Here is a 24,478-nt window from a genome sequence, read left to right as displayed (position 1 = left end):
CAGCCAAAAAAAAAAAAATCAGACCAACATACTTAAAAGTATCAAGCATACTGGATACTTATGATTAAAACTGTTTTTTAAATACCCCTTTTCTGACAAGTACATTATGGGTTGTTTTGGGGTTGTTTTCTTTTTTTACTAAGAACAGTATGAGAAAACCTGACTTTTCTGTAATCAAATGGTTGCTCTCTAGCTCACCCAGCTTTAGCCTCCATCAGTCCCTTCATACAATGTTAGTTATAGATTCATGGCCTTCGTCAACGTTGCCTCTCAGTATTAGACAACATTTTTGCCTTTCCTCCCCTCAGTACTAATTTACCTTTTCTCTTCAAACTTTCTGCTTGTCATTTTCTTCAACTCCCTTTCCAGCGCGTTTATAGATAATTTGAGATACACTGTTAAAGAATTCCAAGAGCTAATCAACTACCATGCTGCAATTCCTACCATCTAAAGGACTGCATATAAGCAGAATTTAAATATATAGAGAAAAATATCAGTATTTTCCTATGGCCTACCCAGAACAGAGGTCTGCCTAGAGACCATGTATCCAGCTTCACATTAAAAACAGATAAAAATTGAATAAATACCCAGGAAGCAAAGGCAAGAATAGCCCCTTCTCTTTAAGTTGCCATAAATACAAACTGCTTACTTTAGCCATACAGTTTTCATAATGTGATCTCTTGTCCAGTAACAAGCCATAACAGTACATTTAAATTGCCAAATTAGTTTTTTATTAAAATACCTCACTGAGCTTAATGCAAATGTTCACACATGCATAATAGAAGAATGTATCAGGCTGTCTGCAGACTTGAACTTCAGCAAAACAGTTGAAATGATTCATATTTACAGTTAACTGCAAACCTTAAAGCTTGGAAAATAAAATTCAAAGCAAGCTTATAATTCATTGCATAATGCTTAACACCTGTAAAAACAACAAAGTATGTGCTCCTGCTGCACCTCTGTAAGGCAATGCCTTACAGTTTAACAACTGCACATAAACAACTCGGAGCTTGTGCCACAAGTAATCCAGATCCTAAAAGCCAAAATAGCATAATGATGAAAGTCAAGGCAATGCAATACAAGAAAGCTCTGAAAGAAAGTCATGCCAAGGCGAAGCCCTACAGTGTCAGTTACTATATAAAATACCCACAGATATCCCTCCTTGTCTGAAAAGGAAGGACACTCAAGTGGTTATTACATAGAATTAGAAAAAGATGAAACCCAAATACTCTTACAATCACTTATTTATAGTCCTCATATATACTAGTTTCAGATAAGCCTTACAGGAAATTCCCATAAAGATTAGGTAGGAGGTCTTTATAAGATATGCTGTGTTCACAAACCAAGCAGAATAACAGCTAGTTCACAAAACTGTGGTTATTTTGTTTCTTGAAATAGTACTTTTAAATTCTTCAAATACCTGAAGCAACAAATACACTGTATCTTGGGAATGTATGGGAAAGTATGGCAACATTTCACAGTACATGAAAACACAGAAAAGCAAGCAACCAAAGGCAAGGCTTTGAAACACTTCTTTGAAAGGGAAATCTTCATTTCCTTTTAATACAAGGGGGTGCAGGGAGGAAGTCTACTCCCTGATATCATTTCCACTGTTGTTCATGTTATGTGCTACTAAAACACATGCACTGTTTGAAGGCAGACTTACCTCTACCAGTGCCACAGTCAGAATAAGGTCCATTTTTGAGTCTGGGAAAAGGGCATTCACTTGTGGAGACATTCCAATCAGTATGCAATTAGTAACAACAGATATCACACTCATAGTTTCAAAAGCCAACTGAAATAAAACATAGATATATCTATAGTTACAACCATTATCTCTAATTTAACAGTCTCCAAATTGCTCTGAACAATACCTCTCTCTTTTTTACATCATCATAAGACTCATTATTTAATTTTCCTTCATCTTTTGAATTCTGTAACATAAGACTTGTTTGGCAAGCAGTCTAGATTTCATCAGCTTTAAGAATAGGCAAAGACAAGAAAGACTATAACAAGGTTTGCAATACCACAAAGACCACCTGGCAACCCTAAATTTCTCTCCAATTTGATTTCCCTATGTGCACATCCGTGTGTTGTGAAGAAAAACAGTATTCTTCCACAATCCCACAGTACTGTAGAGACCTTAAGAAGTTATTTAGAAACCACTAATATTCTAGATGCAGGTAATGCCAGATGACCTTCTGAAAAATTTGGACAGGAAAGCAGCCTCATACCTGTTATCTTCATGACTCATAATCTAAACATATAAAAATGTGTGCACTCACCTACAGTTGTACTCCTGAACACAAATTTCTTTCAGGATAAAGAAAAAAAAAACGCAAAATGCCTAGAGGAAATAATAGTCCAAACACTCCTGGGTTTGGAGGTTTTGTCTGAATGTTGAGTAATAGAAAAATGTAACGATGGTTCAGAATGCCATTTTTAAAAGCTGAAATTTGCTGAAAGAATGATTTACATTTTAAAGCATGCAATTGCACAAATATAAGAAGTTCTTGCCTACAGAACTCCCACAAAATGTCTGAAAATATCATTACAGAGTGATAATTACTTTTGCAATATAGTGGTTAACTATTGCGAGGTCAACTCTGGAATGAGAAAGACTGATGTTGAATTGTAGCAATTGTCATAATGAATTAGCAAAGTAACCTTCTCCGTGACAACAAGCTGGTGACTCAGCTCACCTGTTAAATAATTCCAGTATCCCTTTAACAGAAATCTTTCAGCCAATGCTCTAACTTCCCACATGAAACAGATAACTAAATTTTTAAGTCGTAATTTTTAATTCACAAAGCAAATGCATTTCTACTATTAATTACAAACCTACTATAAAGAAAATGTGACTGGACCACTAGTGTTATACTTTTTCAGCCTACTCCCTAGATTAAAACAAACTATTCTAGCAAAACCAAATGCTATTAATATACCTGCAGCTACGCTTGGAACTTATGACTACAGCTTCATTTATCCGGTGGTCACACCACTGGTCAATGCAGTTATGCCATCAAGATGTTGGCAGCATAGATCTGGACTGAGAAAATACATCAAACGCTAAAAAGCAATCAGATTACAATTTACACATTTTAATGACTTAATATTAAAAGACTTCTCCTATAAGTCCACTTCATTAATACCTATGTACGTGTCTCACAATTCCTCAGAATACTTGGTTTATACGTTTGTACATTTGTAAGTATTTACAACAAATACCTGGTTTACTTTTTACAGTAGGTTTCCTGATTTCATTTTTCATCTCCCATTTGTTTCATTTCATACCGACACTTGCAACCCCTCCAAATAGAACAATTCACTGGTTTATTGTGCCCTTTGTCTCCATGACATATCATTTAAAAAGTGGATCATCCCCTGGAGATTTCCTCCAACCTACTTCACACTCCTTATCAGGCCACTGCTATTAAGTCTCTGGATGATTTTCTTTTCAGGAAAAATTCTGGGTTTGAAGGAGTTTTATAGGGATCTTTTTAGTCAGAATCAGTTCACTGATGCAGAGTACTCAGCAGGCTCCAAACTAGCTGGTGCTAGCATGACTGCATGGTCAAACAACTGAGGACAGAAAATCCTTAACCCAGTACTACGAGCATGAAATTGTTTAGACAGACTACAATGTTCAGGTTGTGCAGAAAGGTCTAGCTCCTGCACACACATCCAGATTGTTTTAAAATTAGTTAGCTTGAATACCAGTAATCACAGTGGCACACAGCCAAGCATGGTTTAGGACTCCAAGTATTTCTTCAATTTTTTTTTTAAACCCTTGCTGAGCTCCATGCTTCTGAGATTCATCAGATGTTACCATTTCTAAAATGTTGGCTGTAAAGAGTAATAGGCGGTATCCGTCAGCTTTGCTTTGCTGCATTTGCAACAGGAGTACAATATACAAGGACTAAAGGAATGTTTTTTTCTTTTGGGAGGCAACTGAAAAACACATGGTCAAAAACCCTAAAAAAACCCACTTGCATATACAGCTGGATAGATAATATCCTAAGGCATTGAAGAGAACAAAGTACCTATTAAACTTTAAAGTTTCAAAGTTGTTGAAACCTCTTTTAAAACAAATGAACAGAAGACTCAGAAATTACCTGCCAAACACCAATATTTGCTGTGGGTTCTGCAAATGGACGCTTGTAAACTCTACACATCTTTAAAGCATCAGAATATATCTCTGTGATGTTGTTTAACACTGCAAAGACGGCTGCCAGTGGATAAACACATGAGAAAAGACTCACATAGCCAAACTGTAAGAACAACTCCAGATAATCATCAAAAGTACCCTAAAAAACAGAGCAAAAAGAAGAACAAATTTAACCCATAAAAAACCCCAAAAACTAAGAAACACAGATTTAACAAATACAGTTGTAAACACACTTTCTCATCCCAGACCAGTTGTTTGGGAATGACTGGTAACAGAAAACAGTAACAACAAAAAAAAAATCCCATCTAGTTAATTTGGAATTATTCAATTACTCAAAACTTATTAATAAGGGGAGGGCAAGGTTTTTCTTTTTGCCTAATACATTTTCTGCAGGTCACATTTCTTATCCTTAGTACATGAAGTAATTGTATAAACACATTCATCCCATTCAAGTTCTTGACTATCTCAATGAAACAGTTACAGAAGGAACATGGGGGCATAGGAAAACAGCACCATGCATTTAAACTGGCAGAACATTCTCCTGAAAGTATTGTGACAAGAAAGATCCTAGTATTTCAGACTGTCCATGAAAGACCTAACCAGAAGAGCAGGTTGGCAGATAGGCAACTCTTTTCTGATATTTCTGCTTGTTTATTTCAAAATAGGTAAGCCAGAATTAGCGGCCAACTTGAAGGCTGAAATGTCAGAACACAGTGCTGACATCTGAAAAGAACAATTAGCACAAACAAAAAGCCCTGTTTTGGTAAATCCAATCACATTGCCTGATCTTTAAAGCAAGAATGTGGGTATTTAAATGCTGATTGAGTACTCACATGTAGGTTATCATATATTTGCATATTAGTTTTGTAGTATTAATAATAGTTCTCTATGAATGCAGCAATTATTTATATAAGTGAAGAACAAACCCAACCATTTTTAAAGAAAAAGTGTTCACTGGACAAAGGATGGTGAAATACCACACACAGGTTAAACTGGGATCTAGCTATCTTGTATTTGCCCAGGCCCACATACTGTCCTCCCATTCAAACATGAAATAATAAAAGACTTGACAGTAACTGAGATTATTACAGGAACCACATAAAATTGGTTTTGGCTCCACACATCAGACACGTGGTTCTCCAGTCTTTTTTGCTGGTTATAGCTGTTAAAGTGACTGCCCTCTCCAGCACCTAGTGCTTCTTTTTCTAGCAAACAGAGAGAGTCAGTAGAAGACTGCAAGCTCAGAAATCAACATGGGGTGGTCATTAGTTCCATTCTTCACTTCAGCTCATTTTCAAGTTGCACAATATAGCTGGGTCTAACAAACTGATCCACAGGCAAGACCATGAGGAGCTACTTAACTTTTAAAACCACTGAGATTTTTTCACAGTAATGTTTGTATGAACTCTGAATTTTAGTAAGGTCTTCCTTAGGGTTGTTTGTGCAGGATCATTCACTGGAGTGGCAGTCACATATTTGTCCCTGCTATCACTTTCTCAGACAACTGTTGCAGGCGGGGAAAAACGCTTCCCTTTGTGCTCCTCCTTCTGGTAACTACATAGTATCCCCACTGCTTCCTCTAACCTTTCTTCTCATTTCCTTGCCCAGTACTTACTGACTTTTAGAACAGCAGACTATAGAAAGAGAAAAAGAGTATTTATTTCTCCCTCACTCAATTTATGACACTTTGTGCAGGAAAACAGGAGCTGATACAATGTTAAAGAAGTTTCAAAGTATGCCATTGCTGCCCACAAGAGCAGCACATGAACTATGGCATCAAGGAAACAGAATCAACAAAGAAATTACGGCAGAAAATCAACTAGAAGAGAGAAGCATAAACTTAAATAAAAAAAATATTGCAGGGTGGTTTTACATCTTAAACTGAGTTAAGGGCTGGAGATTTGAAAAGCGAGAGAGAAAGGAGACAAATAAAACAGATAATTAAACGTTGAAACGTAAGTGAAGGAAGGAAAACAGAAGAGAAGAGCCTGAAATGCAGAATTCTGTCAAGACTCCTGCTAAACTCAGTTACTAAACATAGTCAAATGCTTCCCCCTTGTGACAGATTTAATTTTAGAAATACTCTTGCCAGCTGACAGCTCACTGCTTGCAAACAAATCAGTGGTCTAATATCATGTATTCACAAGTACAGCCCAATTAGTATCTTTAAACTGAAAATAACATTAAGGCTTTGAATACACACTACCTTGAACTGAAAATGAGACTAGCAGCGGAAACCTTCAAAGGCAAAGTCATAACTCTACAAATTGACCTGTTGGATCCCCATGGAAAATTATTCAGAGCAGAATGGTACAACAGGTGCAGATATATTTGATCCAGTTCTGCACAAGGAGCACTGTGCAATGTGACTCAAAGACACCACACTGGCCTTGTATGTGCAGCTGAGAATAAGAAGTCAGCTCATCTCTAAGAGGCAGAGCTTATTTGGTCAGGCATATCAACACCTGATGCCAATACACAGCTTTTGGAGTTCTGCTGGCCTATTTGCAGGCACAGTGTTGAACTGTCCTGATTTATCAGTTCAATCACTAACGCAGGGATTTCTACTGTGTTCTCCACTGCAAGATAGACATGCTCTCTAAATCTCTCTCCCTCCATATAAAATGTGCAAAATACCAGCCTTCACAGAGGAATGCAAGTATTAATATTTGTACAATTTTTCAATTGCAAAGGTAGCATTTCTTTTTCCTCTTCCCATTTCATGGCACTCTATGCAGGAAGAGAGGAATCTGATGCAGTATTAACATCAAATTTTAAACTCTGTTACATAGAAGGTACGCTGTCTACATATAATGCTTATTCTGTAAAAGTATAAATCATCCAGTATTAAGACCCTTGTGACTATGCTTGCAGCATCCGATCAAACAAGTTCTCAGCCACACTGTAGGGCCTTAACATACACACTGATGTCTATTTTGTCAATTCCTTTAGAATTGCAAGGAATGAATTGCACAAAGTCTTTTAAATACAATCTAAAATTGTACTGGGTAGAAGGTGGTCAGGAACAGAACTAGGAAGACAGGATGTGCCAAAGCTGTAGTTTCAAGAAGCAAGAGCTTCCGGCAGTAGTTTTGGTTTGAAGAGGTGGCATCTTCTGCCCTTTCCACTTCTGGCTCCACCCAGACATAAGCACACTCTCTCAGGCTACAGTTTAATTGATGGTTTAAACTATTATCACTGCAAAACCAAACTAAAACAGAAAAAGCCTCCCCCTGGTAGCCTTCAGGCTACCCTTGGAGATTAAGGGTATATTACACAAATACTTCTTCCAGTGATATGGAGTTAGGTAGCTCCAGGTTCAGCTGTTCATTCCTACCCCTTCATTCTGGTGTAACTAGGATACTGCACTGTATGTTTCTTGATCCACCATATAGCACTACCAGCAAAATTGATGAAGCTGAAAATAAGCTGCCAGGCCAGACAGCCAGAAATATTTTAGGTTGCACTGCCTGATGCCTCTGTCAACTTCAGCCCAAAAAACTTTTAACTCTTTTACGGTAGTAAAACGTACAAAATAGGTGCCCATTTCTTTCTCCAAGTTGATTTGTTCGACTAATGACAGGTCCGTATCTGTTTTCAGAGAACACATGCGTTTCTTGATCCTCTTCTTATGTCGCTTTTGGAGCCAGTAAGGAAGCAAGGATTCTGCAAACTGATTAAGGATCTGCGAAGTTATCAGCAAAGTGGCCAAGCTCTTAAGTTAAAAAAATAAAAAGAAAAAAAGAAAAAATTAATAGAATTGTGATTAACCTATGCTCATTTCCAATTTTGCATGTTCTATTAACACTGTAAGTTGCTACACTATGACAAAAGAAGGCCAGCCTAAAAAAACTAGCAATAGCATATGAAAAGTATAGGTGGTCTAGTTGCCATTCTTTACTATGAGCTGAAAAGGACAAAATAGGAGTTAGGTGTCTAAATATTTTGCTGATCTGGATGTATCTTGGAGACAGTACACAAAGTCCAACTAAGGGCAAAGATACACACGACATATGCCAAAGCCAATGGCAGAGCTAAACAAAGAACTTTTTTCTATTTTTTTTTTTAATCTTCTTGCATTTTACCTTAAAGCACAGGAAATGTGATCAATATTGTGTCTGGTATAGATATGTCAAGTGTTTTGCTAGAGATCTCTTTAGAGGAACAGAGGCCTTGAGTTGAAGTTCTTGTTGTTTAGTTAAATTTAGAGCAAAAAAAAAAAATCTTTCCTTTATTCCCAATTTTCATGCATTGGAGTGCAAAAGATATTAACAACAGAAAGCTGATTTAAAATACTAACTACAAATTATTTTTGGGGTTTTTTTATTCTCAGTTCCATGTTGTAGTCATAAAATCAAACATGCTCCTGTCCTCAAGAATCTCTCATAAAGACCACCACAGACAAAAAACATTTTCTAACATAAAGGGAAGGAAGGAGGAAATGAAAATTTTCCAGCCTCATCTGCAAGAGGGAACAATCAATTTATTTGAAAACAGTTCCTCATTTATACAGAGGGAAAGAAATGCTCCACTCTTGTGATTCTGCAAGTGTGCTAGAGGAACTGAAATATGAGTTGGATTTCTAAGAAAATATATATAAAATATATTCATTTTCAATGAAATATTTTTTATTTCAATATTAAAAACTAAAGTCCCATTTTAATTAATCCTTTATTTTCCCATATTCAACATTTTTAAGACATTCTCAGAACTCACCTGCCTCAAAAGCTTCATGTCAAACAGCACAAAAGCAATGTAGAAAAGAGATGCAAAACAATTTAAGAAGTTGAACTGCAAATAAGAATATCTGTAATTAGTTCTCAAGCAAACATTCAAATGCAGACTGTCATCTAACTTAACAGTTATCTTGACTAAATAGCTTCCATTCAGATGTAAACTGTTCATTAAAATTTTATTTACCATTTTTAAAACTTAGGACAGAAAAATCTCATTTCCAATATTGGTAGTATTCGTATTTTCATTTGACAAGCTTAATGCTTTCCTAAAGCATGGTATACAAAGAGAACTACAACTCAGTTATGAATTGTAGACATTAGAAACACATCACCGTCTACTTAACGTTCATCTTTTATCAGTTTCCCCATAGGTAACAAGGAAAGGGACGTATTCATCTTAATTTAGGGTAATGGTAGGTAGGGTTTTTTCAAAGAAATACTTTACCAACGTATATATGTTGGATGACATATATCTCTCAATATGTACAACCATTCCTGAATATATGTTAGTTGAGCTTTATGTTTAATCACTTCAAGAGGTTTTATGTCCAAGAAAATATTCCTTACTTCTGAAAGGAGACATAATCACAGTATTGTACCTGAAAAATTATAATCAAGCTCTGAAGTTTCCTACTTGCTATCACGGCTAGAGCTCCTTTTTTGGAGCTCATAGACAACATAGATAATACTGGGAGTGCAGAGAGCCACTCATTGCATGAAAGTGACATTTGGGAGGACTCATTTGACACGTCATAATTTTAGAAATTATTTTATATTAATTTCCTATGGGGGAAAAAAGATGGTGCTGTTTTTTGAGAAAGGCTGAGACAAAGCTATGAATATTATGTAAGAGAGTTTTAGCTCTAGAGGTTATGAGCAACAGAAGGATAACAAGCAGGTTAAAAAAAAAAGCATGCTGAGTGAAAAAAAACTCTGGAAGAGACTTAAATGATCTTTTCAAAAAGGAAACAATTAAGACTCAAAATCAACTGATCTTTACAACCGCTTTTACTGAATATCTTATATGGGAACTCAAGATTTACAGTACAGTTCCTTAGAATCAGTGTTGCATCTGGATATACACCTAAAAGAGCAACCAAACATATATACATACACACACAAGAGCTACTTGTTCAGAGCCACAAATTAAATAGATCAGTATATACTACAAAATATTACAAACTGCATAAGAGCAGATTGATGGACATACATCTTCAGTCTCCTCTGACTGGTTTTCTGAATGTTAATACAGGCAGCAGTTAATACATGAGCTTTTTAAAATATGGTTTACCATAAAGTCTGCAAGAAGTAAAAGGAAGAGTTCCTAGTTGAAAACAAGACCACATCAATTAACAAAAGACAAAAACTACACAGAATAGTAATGAAAGAACAAATCAATATAAATAAAACCCCAACTCTCTATTATAGAAAGAGGCATCTAAAACAGCCTAGCAGTTACTGCAACCACAGCAGAAATCCTGTTTAGTCTGATATTTGTGCTAGTATCTCGCCTTGAACAAAACTGTAGGTCAGTGAGGTAATGCTAGGAAAGCACTAATAAAACATGACAAGTTCTCTTGTTAAATAATCTTAAAAGCTGCTTATACTACAAACTTACCACTAAAACCTTCAGTACCAAATGATTCTGATACGAAGATTCCAGCCTGTGATTTTCTAAAATACCAACAGAATTATTGATTAGTAAACAGCAGAAGCACTTATAATATACTAGGCATGGTATGAGAGTAAACAGACATTTTTCCTCCACCCAAAAATTACTTAACTGTTTATGGGGAATAGTTCCTCCAACACTTGATGGCTGAAAGAATTTATACTGTACCAGTACCTCACTTAACCTATGAAGCTAATCTGATGCACAGTGCTGACATACATATTTTTGGCTAGAACTCCAGTATTTTTTCTACTGTAAAGGTTTTTCCTTTTACATCTTTCTTTCTCAGAAGAGCTGGTCTATAACAGAAAAACCATCCATCATTCTTAACACTTAATAAAATGTGCCTAGTTATTAATTTTTTTCTTTGGCTGAAAACAATGCAGAACTAATTGAAATACATATGGAAAATACTAGGTTTGTTTCAAAACCTGTAGATGCTCACAGAAACATTGCCATCCACCTCCATGGAATTTAGATCACACCCTAAGCATTAAAGCAAGACTCAAGTACACCAAGTTCAATAGATGTATTACTGGCTCTAAAACTAAGATTTTTCAGTTTATTCAAGATAAATTGTCAAAAGCTGATGTTTGAGGAAGGCTCATTACTACAGGGGAGGAAAGGGAAGTGAATGGGGGATCTGCCATTTCTTTTTGCTATTTTGTCAGATTGTATCTTTAAAGCCTTGGCTAAGTGGGAGAAGGTAACATACTAGCATGAGCTGTGTCAACAAGGCTGAAAGGAGACACTGTCACCCACAGACATTGCTCAGGACAAACCAGCAGAGTCTGACAGGGGTGTGAATTTGGGCCTGACACATGGAAGATGCACTCAAGTGACTGAATGCAAGTTTTGCTTTTAGCTATCACTAAATGGTCAGTTCTCGTGATAAACAGGTGTAAGAGGTGTGCATAAAAAAACCCCAGGTTGTTTCCTATACTTTGTCAGTTTAGCTGTTTAAGTCTGATATTAGCTGAAAATATGCCAAGTGGGAGGGAAGGTAGGACAGTCAGATTAGCTCTCCATCCTCTTCACAGCACGGCAGCATAAACATGTTGGATAGCACAGAAAAGGCACAAGCTGTCAGTGTAGTGAGTTACATAAATACTGTTGCTGCTGAATATGAAACATCAGCTTAAAACCAAAAACATTTGCATTAAAAAAACTTGGGTTACCCGTCAGAACATTTTAATTCTCTGATAAACACAACCAGGCATTTTGCATAAAGGCTTTTTCTTGCAGTGTAGTGAAAAAAAATGAAATAAACAGTCAACTGAGACCTAGATATGAATTTAAAAGTCATTATTTAAATAAAATCCTTGAACAGTCAAACAAATCAAGAAATTGCTTGCTTTTACTATTGCTGCTGTCAAGCTGAATTTGCTGAGCAAATCATTTTGGCATGCATAACCAATCCCCACTAAAACACCTCTTCTTATTCTGTCTTCTGCATCAACCTCCCTTTTACTTCATCTTTCTTAGGTTAACTTTGTGTGTCTCCAGCTTTAGTAACCTGGATTCTGTCCTGTAAATGCATGCCATATTGAGCTACAAAAAACAGTTAACTCCCCATTATCTTCAACTATTAACTTTGTCTGAAAGTGACTGCACATGTCTTTAGGAGTGCTAAAATTCAAAATAAATACTAACATTTCACTATCCTTATGTTAGGTTACAAAACGTAAGGCCCAATCTGTTAAATAAGTCACATGCATAAGGGAAAAAAAAAGGCAATCTATTATAACATTCCTCCTCTTCTAAGAGTGCCCAGAGGAAAATATTTTGATAGGGATGTGAAATCTCAGTCTCTGTTATATATAGCATACACAAACACTCTCATATGACATTTAGTTGGGTGGGTTTAGATTTTGTTCCATTATCTCGGTGCCGCCATCCTCCGCACAGGTGTACCAGTAGACTAAGACATACTCTGCAAACCCAGGTTGTGGGTGCAACCTGCCAGGACAGTCCTGCCATCCGCCTCTGAGCTCCCATCCTCATGATCTCAACTCATCCCTTTTGCCAGCACTACAGCTGATATAGCCAAAGAGCTAAATCAGGGAAGGCTGACTTCTGCACCAAGGGCAAAGAGAGTCTGAGGAGGAAGGCAGGGATCACCCCTTCTGTTGGCATGCTAGACTCAGACCAAATTAAACCAAACATGAAACTGCAGTCTCAGAACACTCAAAATAGATGTAAGAAGTTAAAATGGCCATCTCTTGCAACCCACTGTAAAAATCTACTTCAGAAAATTTCTTTAGCATTCCACTGAACAAAACCTCACAGTAACGTATTCTACAAAGAAACAAATTCTAAATATCGGGGATTCTAACTTTAAGGAAAAAGAAGAAAACTTCCTTACCCCATGATGTTAAAAATTCCGCAGCATACCGATAGATACGGTTCATAATTTCAATCACAACAGCGTATATGATACTGGGCACAAACAGCATCAAGCTGCTGAAGTTAGACTCATTCTCCTCATGATAATCCAGAGCCCACTGTTCCAAATCAAAGTAAATCATCATCACATAAAGTGAGAAGTAGAGGCAAAGGCACACAAATGGTAAGGACACCAGATAAATCCTCATCTGTCTCTTAATACTTGAGTACACTGGTTCCTCCCTCCCAGTGACAGGATTGATACCCAGAACACCATGAAAGCCTGGTCTTGGTTCTTCAAACTGTCGTTTCATCAACAGTGTCCCCCAGCGATATGTCATGATGGCACAAATCCGCTTCCAAACTTCCAGTATCACAGTAGACCAGAGCAGATTGAATGTGGCAAACATCACATATTTGTCATAGTCTTCCCATGCAAACACATAATAAGGAATCCCTATGACAGCCATTGGAATCAAGGCAAATGTGAAGTACTCTAAGAAGCCAAAGTAGAGAGCAATGGTTTCACCAAAGTAGCAGCGTATCTCATCTGAAGAGAAAAATAAATCAATTAAGACCACATTTAACAGAGACATCAGTATAATATCAAACTTGACTTTACATTAATCCCTTGGCCCGCATTTTTTTTCTAAATAACATAACGAATATTATTGCTTTTTGGTTCCTTCTTCTCTCATGTCCCAAAAGCTCAGAAGGTTATTTGAATTATTTATTTTTTGTTATATATACAGAAAAAAAAATCCCATATATACATATATTCAGATGGTAGAGAAGTCAAGTATCTCAATCCTTAAGTCATATATTCTTGGGCAGGCAGGGCAGGACACACAACACAACAAAAAAACCAACAGAGCACAAAAACACTAGCATTCTTGAAAACAGAATCTATCAATGAATGGCTAGGATGGCACAGAAGACATTTGGTGTAATAAGAACCAAAACTTTATCAGCAAGTGACACCTAACTTCTGAAGCTTCTCACTGGCATACATACACCTGAAAAAAAAAAAAAAAAATCTATTTCAGCCTGCTCACAGCCAGAAAGGACTAGTTGTGCTTTGCCAGCCCTCAAGGAACTAAAGGAATAGATGGAAAGGTGTACTGAAATCTTAAATCTTAAGTATGTCAGATAGCACACTCAGGATGACACATTCCCTTCAGCAGATAACTGATACATGAAATACACACTTGCTGTACTCACCAAGGTTATCTGCTCAGGTGTTATAAAGGCTTGAAAAGTGCACTACTAATGGATATATTTAATGACAGATGTATTACCTCCAAGGAAGATCTCATTTATCTTAATACTAATAAAAAAGCGTACGAGTATTATTCCACATAATCTGCAAATGGCACCACATTATAAGATATAGAAAAGCCTAGCAAACAGTTTAGAATGCTGAAATCTATTTTATCTTTGCCTGCTTGGAAAACCAGACTGCTTGTATGCCAATGCTGCATATTCACCAGCTTAACAAAGCAGCCATGACATTTACAAAACCCTACAGCAGAAATTCACAATTGCATATCAGGTAAGTCTCTGAAAGCAAGAAGGAAAGGCAAACAGACAGAAGAATCAGCACTCCACAATCACTCTCAATAAAAAATTTATTAATGAAGAAGTTCAAGTGTAGGTCATTTGCGCCATTTCACACTCCAAACACAACATGAGACATACATTAGTAGTACAAACATAACAGGCTTCCTGAGACTTACTGTGAAATTTTGTATGTAGTCAGTGTTAGTCAAAAAAAACCACCTCTCTCTTGTATAAACAGAAGACAAGCACACAATAAGACCCCTAACACAATACTCTGGAAGCAGGCCTTATCAAGCCAGATCTTCAACTTCCTTTAGCTCAGGAAAGAATCTCAAGCAACTGCAAGACCCAGAGATTAATAATCAGGCAAACTCCCAAATGTTTATTTTCTTATTTTCAAGTAAAGTTTACAGGTTCACAGTCTGGAACTTAACTTTTCACACTGCCAGACTAACAATTATTTTCATTTTAAGCTTATTCAGTGTGTAAAATATACTCAAGTGACACCGGCCTGCAACAACGTAACAGTCTTCATACAGACAATGAATTTAAAACAAACAGTTGTAAGCATACTTTTGATACGTCTACAACTCAAAATAGCTTTGGGAATTCTAGACACAGAGGAGCTTTCCTGTCAAGAGTCAATTTGAGAAAACAGCTTTGGCTTGATCCATTACTGCTTTACTCATTGGTAGGGAGAATTTGTGACGTGCAGACTGTTATTACACGGAAGCTTGCAGACATTGAATCTCCAGCCTCTGAGCCACCAAATTCACAAGTCTTGAACCATTTCAGGAGGTTACATGGGAAATGCTGAGAGAGGAAAAACTTGCTCAGCTGGTAAAAGAACAATGGTCTAATTTCAAGACTCTAAGCTAGATGATCACAGTGCAAATGCTGAGCCTCTGAACTACCCCCCAGCTCCGACTTGGAAACTATGACCAAAATATACAGAACTCCTGCAGCCACAAGAAAGAAAATCAAGAAAGAGCAGCCTGCACATCCAGTGCTTCACTCCTGAACACTTGTATTGCAAGTCATTATAGCAAAAGATACCTTACAGCCATCTTAGTATCAATGAGAATTCTCAACAAAGAGACCTCAACTGTGCATGTCAGCAAGCCTGGAAACATGGATGTTTCCTTAGCCAGAGCCTAAGCCACTCTGTTGATTCCAAAACCAGAGGACTTTGATTCACAATGGCCAGCAAAGCAACTTGGGCAGAGAGGTAATGGAGAGAGTAGGTGAACTGCAATGGGTAATTGGGGATGTGAAAAGGTAAACTCTTAGTCAAACAACAGACTTCTTGGTACAATACTTTCACACAGGAGTTTCAATTCTATCAGTCAAATTCTAAATGCTGGAGCAGAAGTTAGAAAGACCCTTGGTCTTCTCACACAAACTGAAGAGAAAACTTCTCCAGAAGAAACCCTGCACTATATTCATAGTGAAGTAAGCGTTCACATACCTAAAGGTTGATAGCCAACTTTCACTCGGCCATACCAGCTGTGACGGAGCTTTTTCAACTCTTCTCTATCATGCAGTGGGAAAATCTGCACTAGAATACCACTGGTCAATAATCTTCTCACTAGAGGCAAAACGGGGGAAAAAAAAAAAAGGTACCTAGTAATCTTTCAAAGGACTATGAAGTTGATACAAGAAAATGGGTTACATTACGTACTTCGCAAGTCTGAAGTTCCTTAGAAATAAATCTAGCATTTAAATCCTAAAAACAAATAATCTGTCTGCATGTTAGTTAAAAATTATTCATTATAGAGAGCAGTTCCTACAAAGACTGTGCTGTCAACTAGAAGACAAAGAGTAACGTTTTTACATCTATTAACTATTCCATAGGTTTGCAATATAATCAGATGCAGGTTGAACAAAAAGTGCTACAGGTCAGAACTGAAGTGTCACGTGTAGCTTTGTGGGGAAAGGTCTGGCTCTTGCATTTGAGCAAATAAAGGCATAACAAATCAAACTGACATAGCAAAAACAAAACATTAAATTGAAGAGCCATTGTTGTATTAATTATGGGGAAGGTACTAAAACAGTTTTTGAATTATCAATTTACATTAATTCATAAATTACAACATATCTTCATTGCAAACAAACCAGATATTCCACAATTTGTATTTAACTTTGTTATGGAAAGCAATACTACCCATGTGGATAAACGGGTAGTATTGCTTTCCATATAAAAAAATCAACAAACTGCTCTGGAAGTTACCACCATAGAAATATTAAAAAAGAAAATAAATTTGAAAACAGGAGAAGGAAGACACTGGAAGTTTTGTGATAGTTTTTTACCATTTCTCATGGTATCTACTTGACATAACCAGCATCTTTCCCAGCATCTACTTGACATAACTGGAAAAATACCTTAGCTATATAAAAAATTACCACTGTAAATTCATCAGACATCTACATTTATTTACATTTCTTGAACCACGGATATGCACAGATCTCTCTTTGATGATGAACACTAATTAATAAAGACACTGTTATTAAAAGGACATAAATACATTAAGATAAATTCTGCTAATAAACTGTAGCATCTCTGCCAAAGAACTAGTTCCAACTACCATAAAAACAGCACTAGCTCTTATTGCTTCTTTCTCCCATTAAAAAGGGGAGCTCTTGAAGCAAGGAGGATGACAAATGAAATCAAATTAATGAAATAGAACTAACTTACTTCATATTGTGAAATTTATAGCTCTGAAACACTGTTACTCATTCCAGTATTTTTATAGAGACAATCCAATATATTATTATGTAATTTAAAAAAAACCCAAGTATTTTTGTACTAATTATAAAAATAAAGGATGACATCAATATATGTGAAAATTATCCAAATGAGAAGAATGTAAGGCCAGAGTCTCAGCCCCATCCTAAGTCCAGAGACTCAGGATGGAAAGCCTACTGGAAGTCATCTGGCCCAACTTCCTGCTCAAAGCAGGTTCATCTTAAATCAGGCTGCTCAGGGCCTTGTCTAGTGAAGATCTAAAAGTCTTACAGGACAGTTACCAAAATCTCTCTAAAACCCTGTTCCAACGTTTGATTACCCTCATTGTGAAAAACATTTTTCTCAGTATCTACTCAGAATGTCTCTTGTTGCACAGTGCATCCATTTCCTCTTGATCTATCACTGTGGAGTGCCAAGAAAAAGTTGATTAAAAATAGTGGGGAACTAATGTCTGAAGGATTTCTCTTCACTGCAGGAAAATTAAGGTTTTTTTCACCATGCACACTATCCTACATCAACACTGTGAGTTACAGGCAAAAAACTACATTGCTTACCAATTGATTTTCCTGGATACAGCTTTGCCTGAGGATATCCTGGGATCATTTTTTCATCTTTAGCTCTCAAATTTTCGAGTTCATGCTTGATGATATACTGACATTCTGCCATTGTAAGGAAATTGTGATTGTCATCTAAATCAAAAAGAAGGTATGAAATTATGCAGTACAGGACAATGTATTATGAAATTGTGCAAATAACTACCAAAAATGACCAGAATCAGGAAAAAAAAATTATGTGACAATTACTGCCAAAAAAAATCCATTAGCAAAATCTCCCCTTTTTAAAACTTGGGAAGAAGTTTTCTCTAACTGGCACATGTTGGCCACTGCATTTTTGACTATCCAGATGAACTAAGAGAATAAATCACTTGAGACAGACACCCCTGAAGTCCTAATTGCTGGAGACTGGGCAGTATACCAGCAAGTACTACATACGCTTGCCCTGCTGAAAGACTCTTACTTAGGCATCCACTACTTGCCAGACTCAGAATCTCCATAACCCTTTCTGCCATACAGTTCCTGAAATATTTTCATAACAAAAAAACATTAAGATGTCAGGACAAATCTCCTTTTTAGTAAGCATTTCACACCAAATATCACAGTATCTTGCTCTTTATTGCCCATTCAACATAACAATAAGCTATTTGAAACATTTTGTTCTGATAAAAATACAGAAATAAGGTAAAACGATAAGAAACCTTTCCAAAAATCTCAAGTTTTGAAGACCTATAGCAACAAAACTATTGTCAACCCCACCAACTTATCATCAAGGAAACAAGAGTATGATTTTCTTGAGATAATGACCAATTGATTATTTTTTCCACTTAGGAATAAGAAACTGTAGGGATGGCCCTAAATACACTAAGAAAGAAGCTAAACCATCAACAAATCTCTAATACAAAGAATAAGAATATGGTATCAGTTAAATTGGGGAACTAGAAATAATAGTAAGACAACTCAGGCTGCAGAGTTTCTTTTGTAGATGACATTTTTCATCTCATCTAAGCATGGTCAACTATTTTATCCTCTGATCAGGTCTGGGCAAAACTTAAATTATATTGGCATTTTAAAAAAGACCAGGAGATACAGCAAAAATTATCTTTTAGGTTTACAGTAGCTGGAGTTCCAGCTGCTATTACAGAACAAAGTTCACAATGACAGTCAGATTAGCATTAAGAATGTAAACACATGAATGAAACAGAAATGGTACCTTTGCAAGCAACAACTCTTCTCAAGGCTTCCTAATTTCAGAAAAGCAAGGTCACAAAAGATAAGGCAATGCAACAGTTACTGCACACAGCAGCGGTGTTGAATAAACTGGCATCAAACAAACAACAAATCTCAACTTTATTATTGTTTCAGACAGACCCAGGAACCTTTATATCGAAAATATGGTGAAAGGCATCACCAAAACAGGCATGTGAAAAGTATTAGCAAAACTAAGCAGGAACTCCAATATTTACCTGGAGAGCAAAATGACTACTGCCACTGTAAGGGGGTTAAATACCTTTCAAGTACCACATTTAAAAGAAAATGTTACTGTGTTTGCACCTCCTCAAAATAGAAGAGGAAAGAGAATTATTTCCCAAATCATAAGATCTCAAGTTGCAACAGACCCATGAGGATCATAAAGTCCAACTCCCTGCTTCTCGCAGCACTAAACCAAACATCAGCACATTCCCTATAGCCCGCAGGCTCAGGTGCTTTGAGCTACAGCTGACAGTTGGTACTGGGGCAAGGACAGAGGTTTCAGTTTGTACTGGGATGGGTCCCAGTCTGTACTGGGAGAGGGACAAAGAGGTTCCAGTTTGTACTGGGAAGAAGCCAGGAATCATGCCCAAATTCTATCAAATGGCTCTGTAGTGTTATTTAACTATTTAATTCTGTTTAATGTGTAAATGTAAGAGAAAAATATTTCTATTTTCTCCAGCTAATTATAAGATATAATACAAAATAATAAAATAAGATATAAGGTAATAAGCGTCAAAAGGGGCTCACATAATTGCTATGTTAATTCATAACATTGATTGATAAACCTGCACTCCTGATTATCAACTATTTATTCTTGTCTTATTTTCAACAAAAATGTTTCACACAAATAAAAGAATATTTGGAGTATACAAAAGTATATTGTGTATACCCCAAATTTTCAAAACATTTCAAAAAGTAGAACACAAGCAAAAATCAAATCCATGTGAAAAAAAATAGTAATTTAGTTTTGTTACATGATCTGAATTCCCATAGGGAAAAATGAGTATTTTTTTCATGGCTTGTTCCTCCTATTTCTGTTCACTGTTACCATTTCAAGGAAAGAAAGACCATGAAAGATCTGGCAGTGTTATTGCTTATAATCTTCAGGCACAGCCTTGCAATGACAAAGACCCCTAAAACTGCTTACCTGCAAAATATTTGAAAGTTTTTCTACTGCTGTATGTAAAAGTTCTCATTGAGTTATCATTACATTCCTTCACCAAACCCACAGTTTCAGCTCCCAGCAACAGCCTTAAGTGGGAAGCTCCAACGAGATAAATATTTTTATCTCCATTTCCCATGACCAATGGTTTAACCAGCAGCTGTGCACCTTTAAAGAAAAGCAAAATAAGGAAGAATAGACATTAAAATTACATCTCAAAAACCTACTGTGTTAGCATCCATTATATTGGACCTAGTTATAAGGAGCGCTGAAGCTTCATCTTTTTAAAGGCCAGAAGAATTAAGGCTTCAACAGCACCTGAAGTGTGGTGGTCAGAATCTTGCAGGGTCACCCCTTGATTTAGCCTTGTTTCTGTGGAAGTGCTCACAGAAGGTGAACTGGAACAATGGGGACAGTTGGGATCTTCATCCCTAATGCTCACATCATGTAAATAACCAGCACTTCTGCAAACAGTCCCACTCATTTTAAGGAGACTAGACTTACAAAACAGAAACACCCCTGACATCCAACAGAGGCCTGAAAGCAAGTTTGTAGTCACAAATCCAACAGCCACAGAAATATCACTGACTGTAAGATATAATAAGCTACAACAGCAATAAAGAATGCCTTTCTAAAAGATGTTAAAAAAAAAAAAAAGCCTAAGGAATTACAAATTCATTAGCCTAACTTCAGATCCTGGGAGTATACTAAAATAAGTAATGAAACACTGTCTTTGCAAAAGCCTACAAGCTAGCTGAAAGATAATTGAAATCCAACATGAGTTTATCAACATGAAATTGCTTCCTGCTAACTTAACTGTGTTCTACAACATGGTACCAAGTCTTGTGGACAGGACAGTAGATATGGTGAGTCTTCTATTTGGAAAGGCTCACAATGTGCTCATAAGGAACAAGAGAAACATGCTCCAGGCCATGAAGATAAAAACTGATAACAAAATTATGCTGAAAGACAGGTTATCAGGGTTTCACTGTAAAAATGGAAGGATTCAAGAGTTCAACAGGCATGTTACTCGAAGCCAGTATTTTCATTAATAACTGGATTAAGAGGGTTCAGTTATTAAATTTTCATGACATGAAAGTTCTACTCTTACATAATATCAACCAACTTCAAAAACACAAAATGGAGTGTGATTGGCTAAACAATAATTAAACCACAACATACCTGAATACCAATTTTCTATGTGTCTTCATATTATGATGAGAGCCAACTCGATTTCAAAGTATTACAGAAGGTCATACTACACTCACCTCCATTTGCTTTTTTGTCCACAATTCGTTTAGTGAACCATTCTATGGTTTCCTCTTTGGTGCCTTTTGCAAGCTCAATTACTACCAGGGGCGTGAAGTTAGGTTCAAAATTATCCAAGAAAGACCAGCTTTCTGCCATCTTTTGAGCGCTTACTAAGTACAAAAACAAAACAGAAATGTCAGTATTAAAAAAATATTTACTATCAACCTAAAACCTCACAAAACTTTACTATAGTAAGTGACATATGTCTGTGTTTAGCAAAGTGGTAGCTGCCCATTTCTGTGGACCTACTGAAAACAGCACTTTGAGTAATCTCTCAGATTGTGATTTGGGAAGATGCTACCAGTCTTCAGCAGCATTTATATCCTGCTACTCTCTAGGGAAATTGTTCTTGGTATGTGCAGCAAAGAGGTAGTGATGAGAAAGCAAATAAATACATTGAAACAAAGTAATAAGAAGAAACTAGCGTCAAGAACAACAGCTTGCACACAAAAACACACACAAAAGATACAGTGTATCGTCAGCAAATGAAAACATTAACAGACGAGAACATCAGTCAAGCAGGTATCTAAAACCAATAAGCTTCTCCTGCTAGAAGTGTGCAAACACATTATACGTTGAAGGAGGAACCTTGTGAAGCTTTAATGACACTACAGAAACTTACATCACCTTGCATAGGTGAGCAGGACGCCCATCATACAAATAGGCAAACCATGCACAAAGCATTTAAATGACTTGTTGAAAGATACAAACCAAGCGTTCTGGTTTATATCCACAACAGCACAGCGCGGAGCATCAGCATAACTTTATATGTAAATAATCCAAAATATCTAAGTGAACTTTTATAGAATCATAGAATCATTTAGATTGGAAAAGATCTTTAAGATCATGAACTCCAACGGTTAACCTAACACTGCCAGCTCCACCACTAAACGATGTTCCACCACACAGCTACACGACTTTTAAATACCTCCAGGGATGGTGACTCAGCCACTCCCCGGGGCAGCCTGGTCCGGTGCTTGACAACCCTTTCCCTCAAGAAATTCCCCCTAATGTCCAACCTAAACCTCCCCTGGCACAACTTGAAGCCATTTCCTGCTGTCCTATCTCTTGTTACTTGGGACAAGAGACCAACACCCAGCTCGCTACAACCTCCTCCTCTCAGGTAGTTGTACAGAGCGATAAGGTCTCCCCCAAGCCTCCTTTTTTCCAGGCTAAACAACCCTGGTTCCTTCAGCTGCTCCTCTTAAGTCTTTTGACATTGTGCCTTCAACTTCTGTATAATGATTCTACAGAGATCATTATATCATGCTTCATAAAGCAGCTCTGAGGTGTTGATATAAAAAGATAAATCTGGAACTAACCTACCTGGCTTAAAAATAAAAATTAAAAAACCCAACCAAAAAACCTATCACAGACTAAATTCACAGAATTTAAAACTGAAGGGAAGGTTTGGTGGTTTGGGTTTTTTTTTACTATTAACCTCACCGAAGAAAGGATTTTACCCAGTCTTCCAGCAGTTTTCCCCTTCCTGTTCAAAGACTGAAATTACTTAATTTCTAAGTATCTCTAAGGATGCAGTTCAGCTTTTATGACAGTTTTGTGTGATTCACAGAGAAATCACAATCTCCAGTATTTTGCATAAATTATCCTACAAAATACAGTGATACCGTTAACATATGCATAACCAACAAGTTTATTTGCTTTTGACTGGCACAAAAAGCTTTCAAGCTGAATTTCAATGGGTTTTTCCTGTTAGCTTCACTTGCTAGTTCACTTTTTTTTTTTTTTTACACACAATTCTGCAGCATTCAGATTTACAAGTATGTATGTCTTTGAAAGAAATCCATTAGATTAATGAAGTATTTTAAAACATTTTAGATGCAAGTCTGCACAAATAGAGTGAACCCAAGGCAAACATTAGGGATAACGTACTGTAACTGTGCTTGTCAATGACTGACTGCACTGCCTTGATGAGTCATTCCACCATATTGCATTGCTTTCTCTAATCAGTTTTATTTTAAAAAATTATACTGCCTGCCATATTGTGCATACTGCAGGTTCTAAAGAATTGAAAAAATGAAAAGCAGTAGATAATTATTAAACGTTACTAGTTACCAGTATCACTTTGCAGAGCAGTTGTCTTCTCGAAACAGCGTTTGTATAAACAGCACGCTGCTCGGTAAACTCACTCCTACAATTTATTCAGAATTGTTGTGCTTGGCGTGGTGACTCAGTAAGATTTGTTCTTTTCAGGCTTATTAGTACTGAAAACTAGCGGCGGCCCGCAGCACCCCGCCAGCTCGCGGCCCGCAGCGCAGAGCTGCCAGCACGCCGCCTGGCGCACAGCCGGGTGCAGCTGGGCCCCTTCCCTCACACCCACGCCAGAACCCGAAGCGTGGGGCGCAGGGACAGCCGTGCCCGTGGCCAGCCCCCGCAGCCAGCTCCCGAGCCACGCAGCCCGGCCGCCCCGGGCGGTCTGCGAGCCGGCGCGGCCAGCAGGGCAGGGGGAGCTGCGGCCCCTTTTCGCGGGGCGGCCGTGCCCAGCAGCGGCCCGCTCATCGCCCTGCCGCCACCAGCCCGGCGTCCCCGGGCAGCCAGCGCGGCGCCCCCCCCCGCCGTGACCGCTCTGAGGCGATAGGCAACGGCGTCCCCCCGCCGCCCGGCCGCGTCTCGCCTCCCTTTTACAGGGGCCGAACCGCCGGGGAGAGGCGCGCCCGGCCCGCCGCCGCCGCCGCGCCCGCTGACTCGCTCCCTCACGCCAGGCCGCGCTCCGCCGGCGGGCACCGCCCCACCCCTCCCCAGCCGCCGCCGCCCGGAGCCCACCGCGGGTGAAGGGCGCCCGGGGCTGCGGCGGGCACCGCGCGGGGAACAAGCCGGCTCCCGTAATTCAGCCGGCTCCAGGCCCAGCCCAGAGTCCCCGGGAACGCCGCCGGGCCGGGCGAGCCGCGCCTGGGCAGTGAGGGGCGACT

At 37.9% G+C, this 24,478-nt stretch overlaps 1 protein-coding gene across 3 annotated transcripts in view; it reads right to left on the bottom strand.

Annotated features, from left to right (window-relative positions):
- The window catches only part of ANO10 (anoctamin 10), a 128,261-nt gene that overhangs the window by 103,532 nt on the left and 251 nt on the right, over nucleotides 1-24,478 (bottom strand). For 2 of the 3 annotated variants that reach the window (XM_055804149.1, XM_055804150.1), the window contains exons 2-11: nucleotides 21,506-21,658; nucleotides 20,223-20,405; nucleotides 17,822-17,956; nucleotides 15,990-16,109; nucleotides 12,942-13,511; nucleotides 10,523-10,578; nucleotides 8,885-8,959; nucleotides 7,701-7,883; nucleotides 4,116-4,307; nucleotides 1,667-1,795 (exon numbers count right to left, since the gene is read on the bottom strand). In XM_055804149.1, the coding sequence (XP_055660124.1) occupies nucleotides 1,667-1,795; nucleotides 4,116-4,307; nucleotides 7,701-7,883; nucleotides 8,885-8,959; nucleotides 10,523-10,578; nucleotides 12,942-13,511; nucleotides 15,990-16,109; nucleotides 17,822-17,956; nucleotides 20,223-20,405; nucleotides 21,506-21,658 (1,796 nt within the window). Of the gene's footprint in view, nucleotides 1-1,666; nucleotides 1,796-4,115; nucleotides 4,308-7,700; nucleotides 7,884-8,884; nucleotides 8,960-10,522; nucleotides 10,579-12,941; nucleotides 13,512-15,989; nucleotides 16,110-17,821; nucleotides 17,957-20,222; nucleotides 20,406-21,505; nucleotides 21,659-23,624; nucleotides 24,084-24,478 lie in introns of those variants that run through there. The other variant, XM_013303074.3, reaches the window with a different exon arrangement.

This window comes from Falco peregrinus, chromosome 5, assembly GCF_023634155.1.
Source record: "Falco peregrinus isolate bFalPer1 chromosome 5, bFalPer1.pri, whole genome shotgun sequence".
NCBI lineage: Eukaryota > Metazoa > Chordata > Aves > Falconiformes > Falconidae > Falco > Falco peregrinus.
The sequence above is the reverse complement of the archived record's forward strand: the minus strand, read 5'-3'. Positions and strand labels throughout refer to the sequence as shown.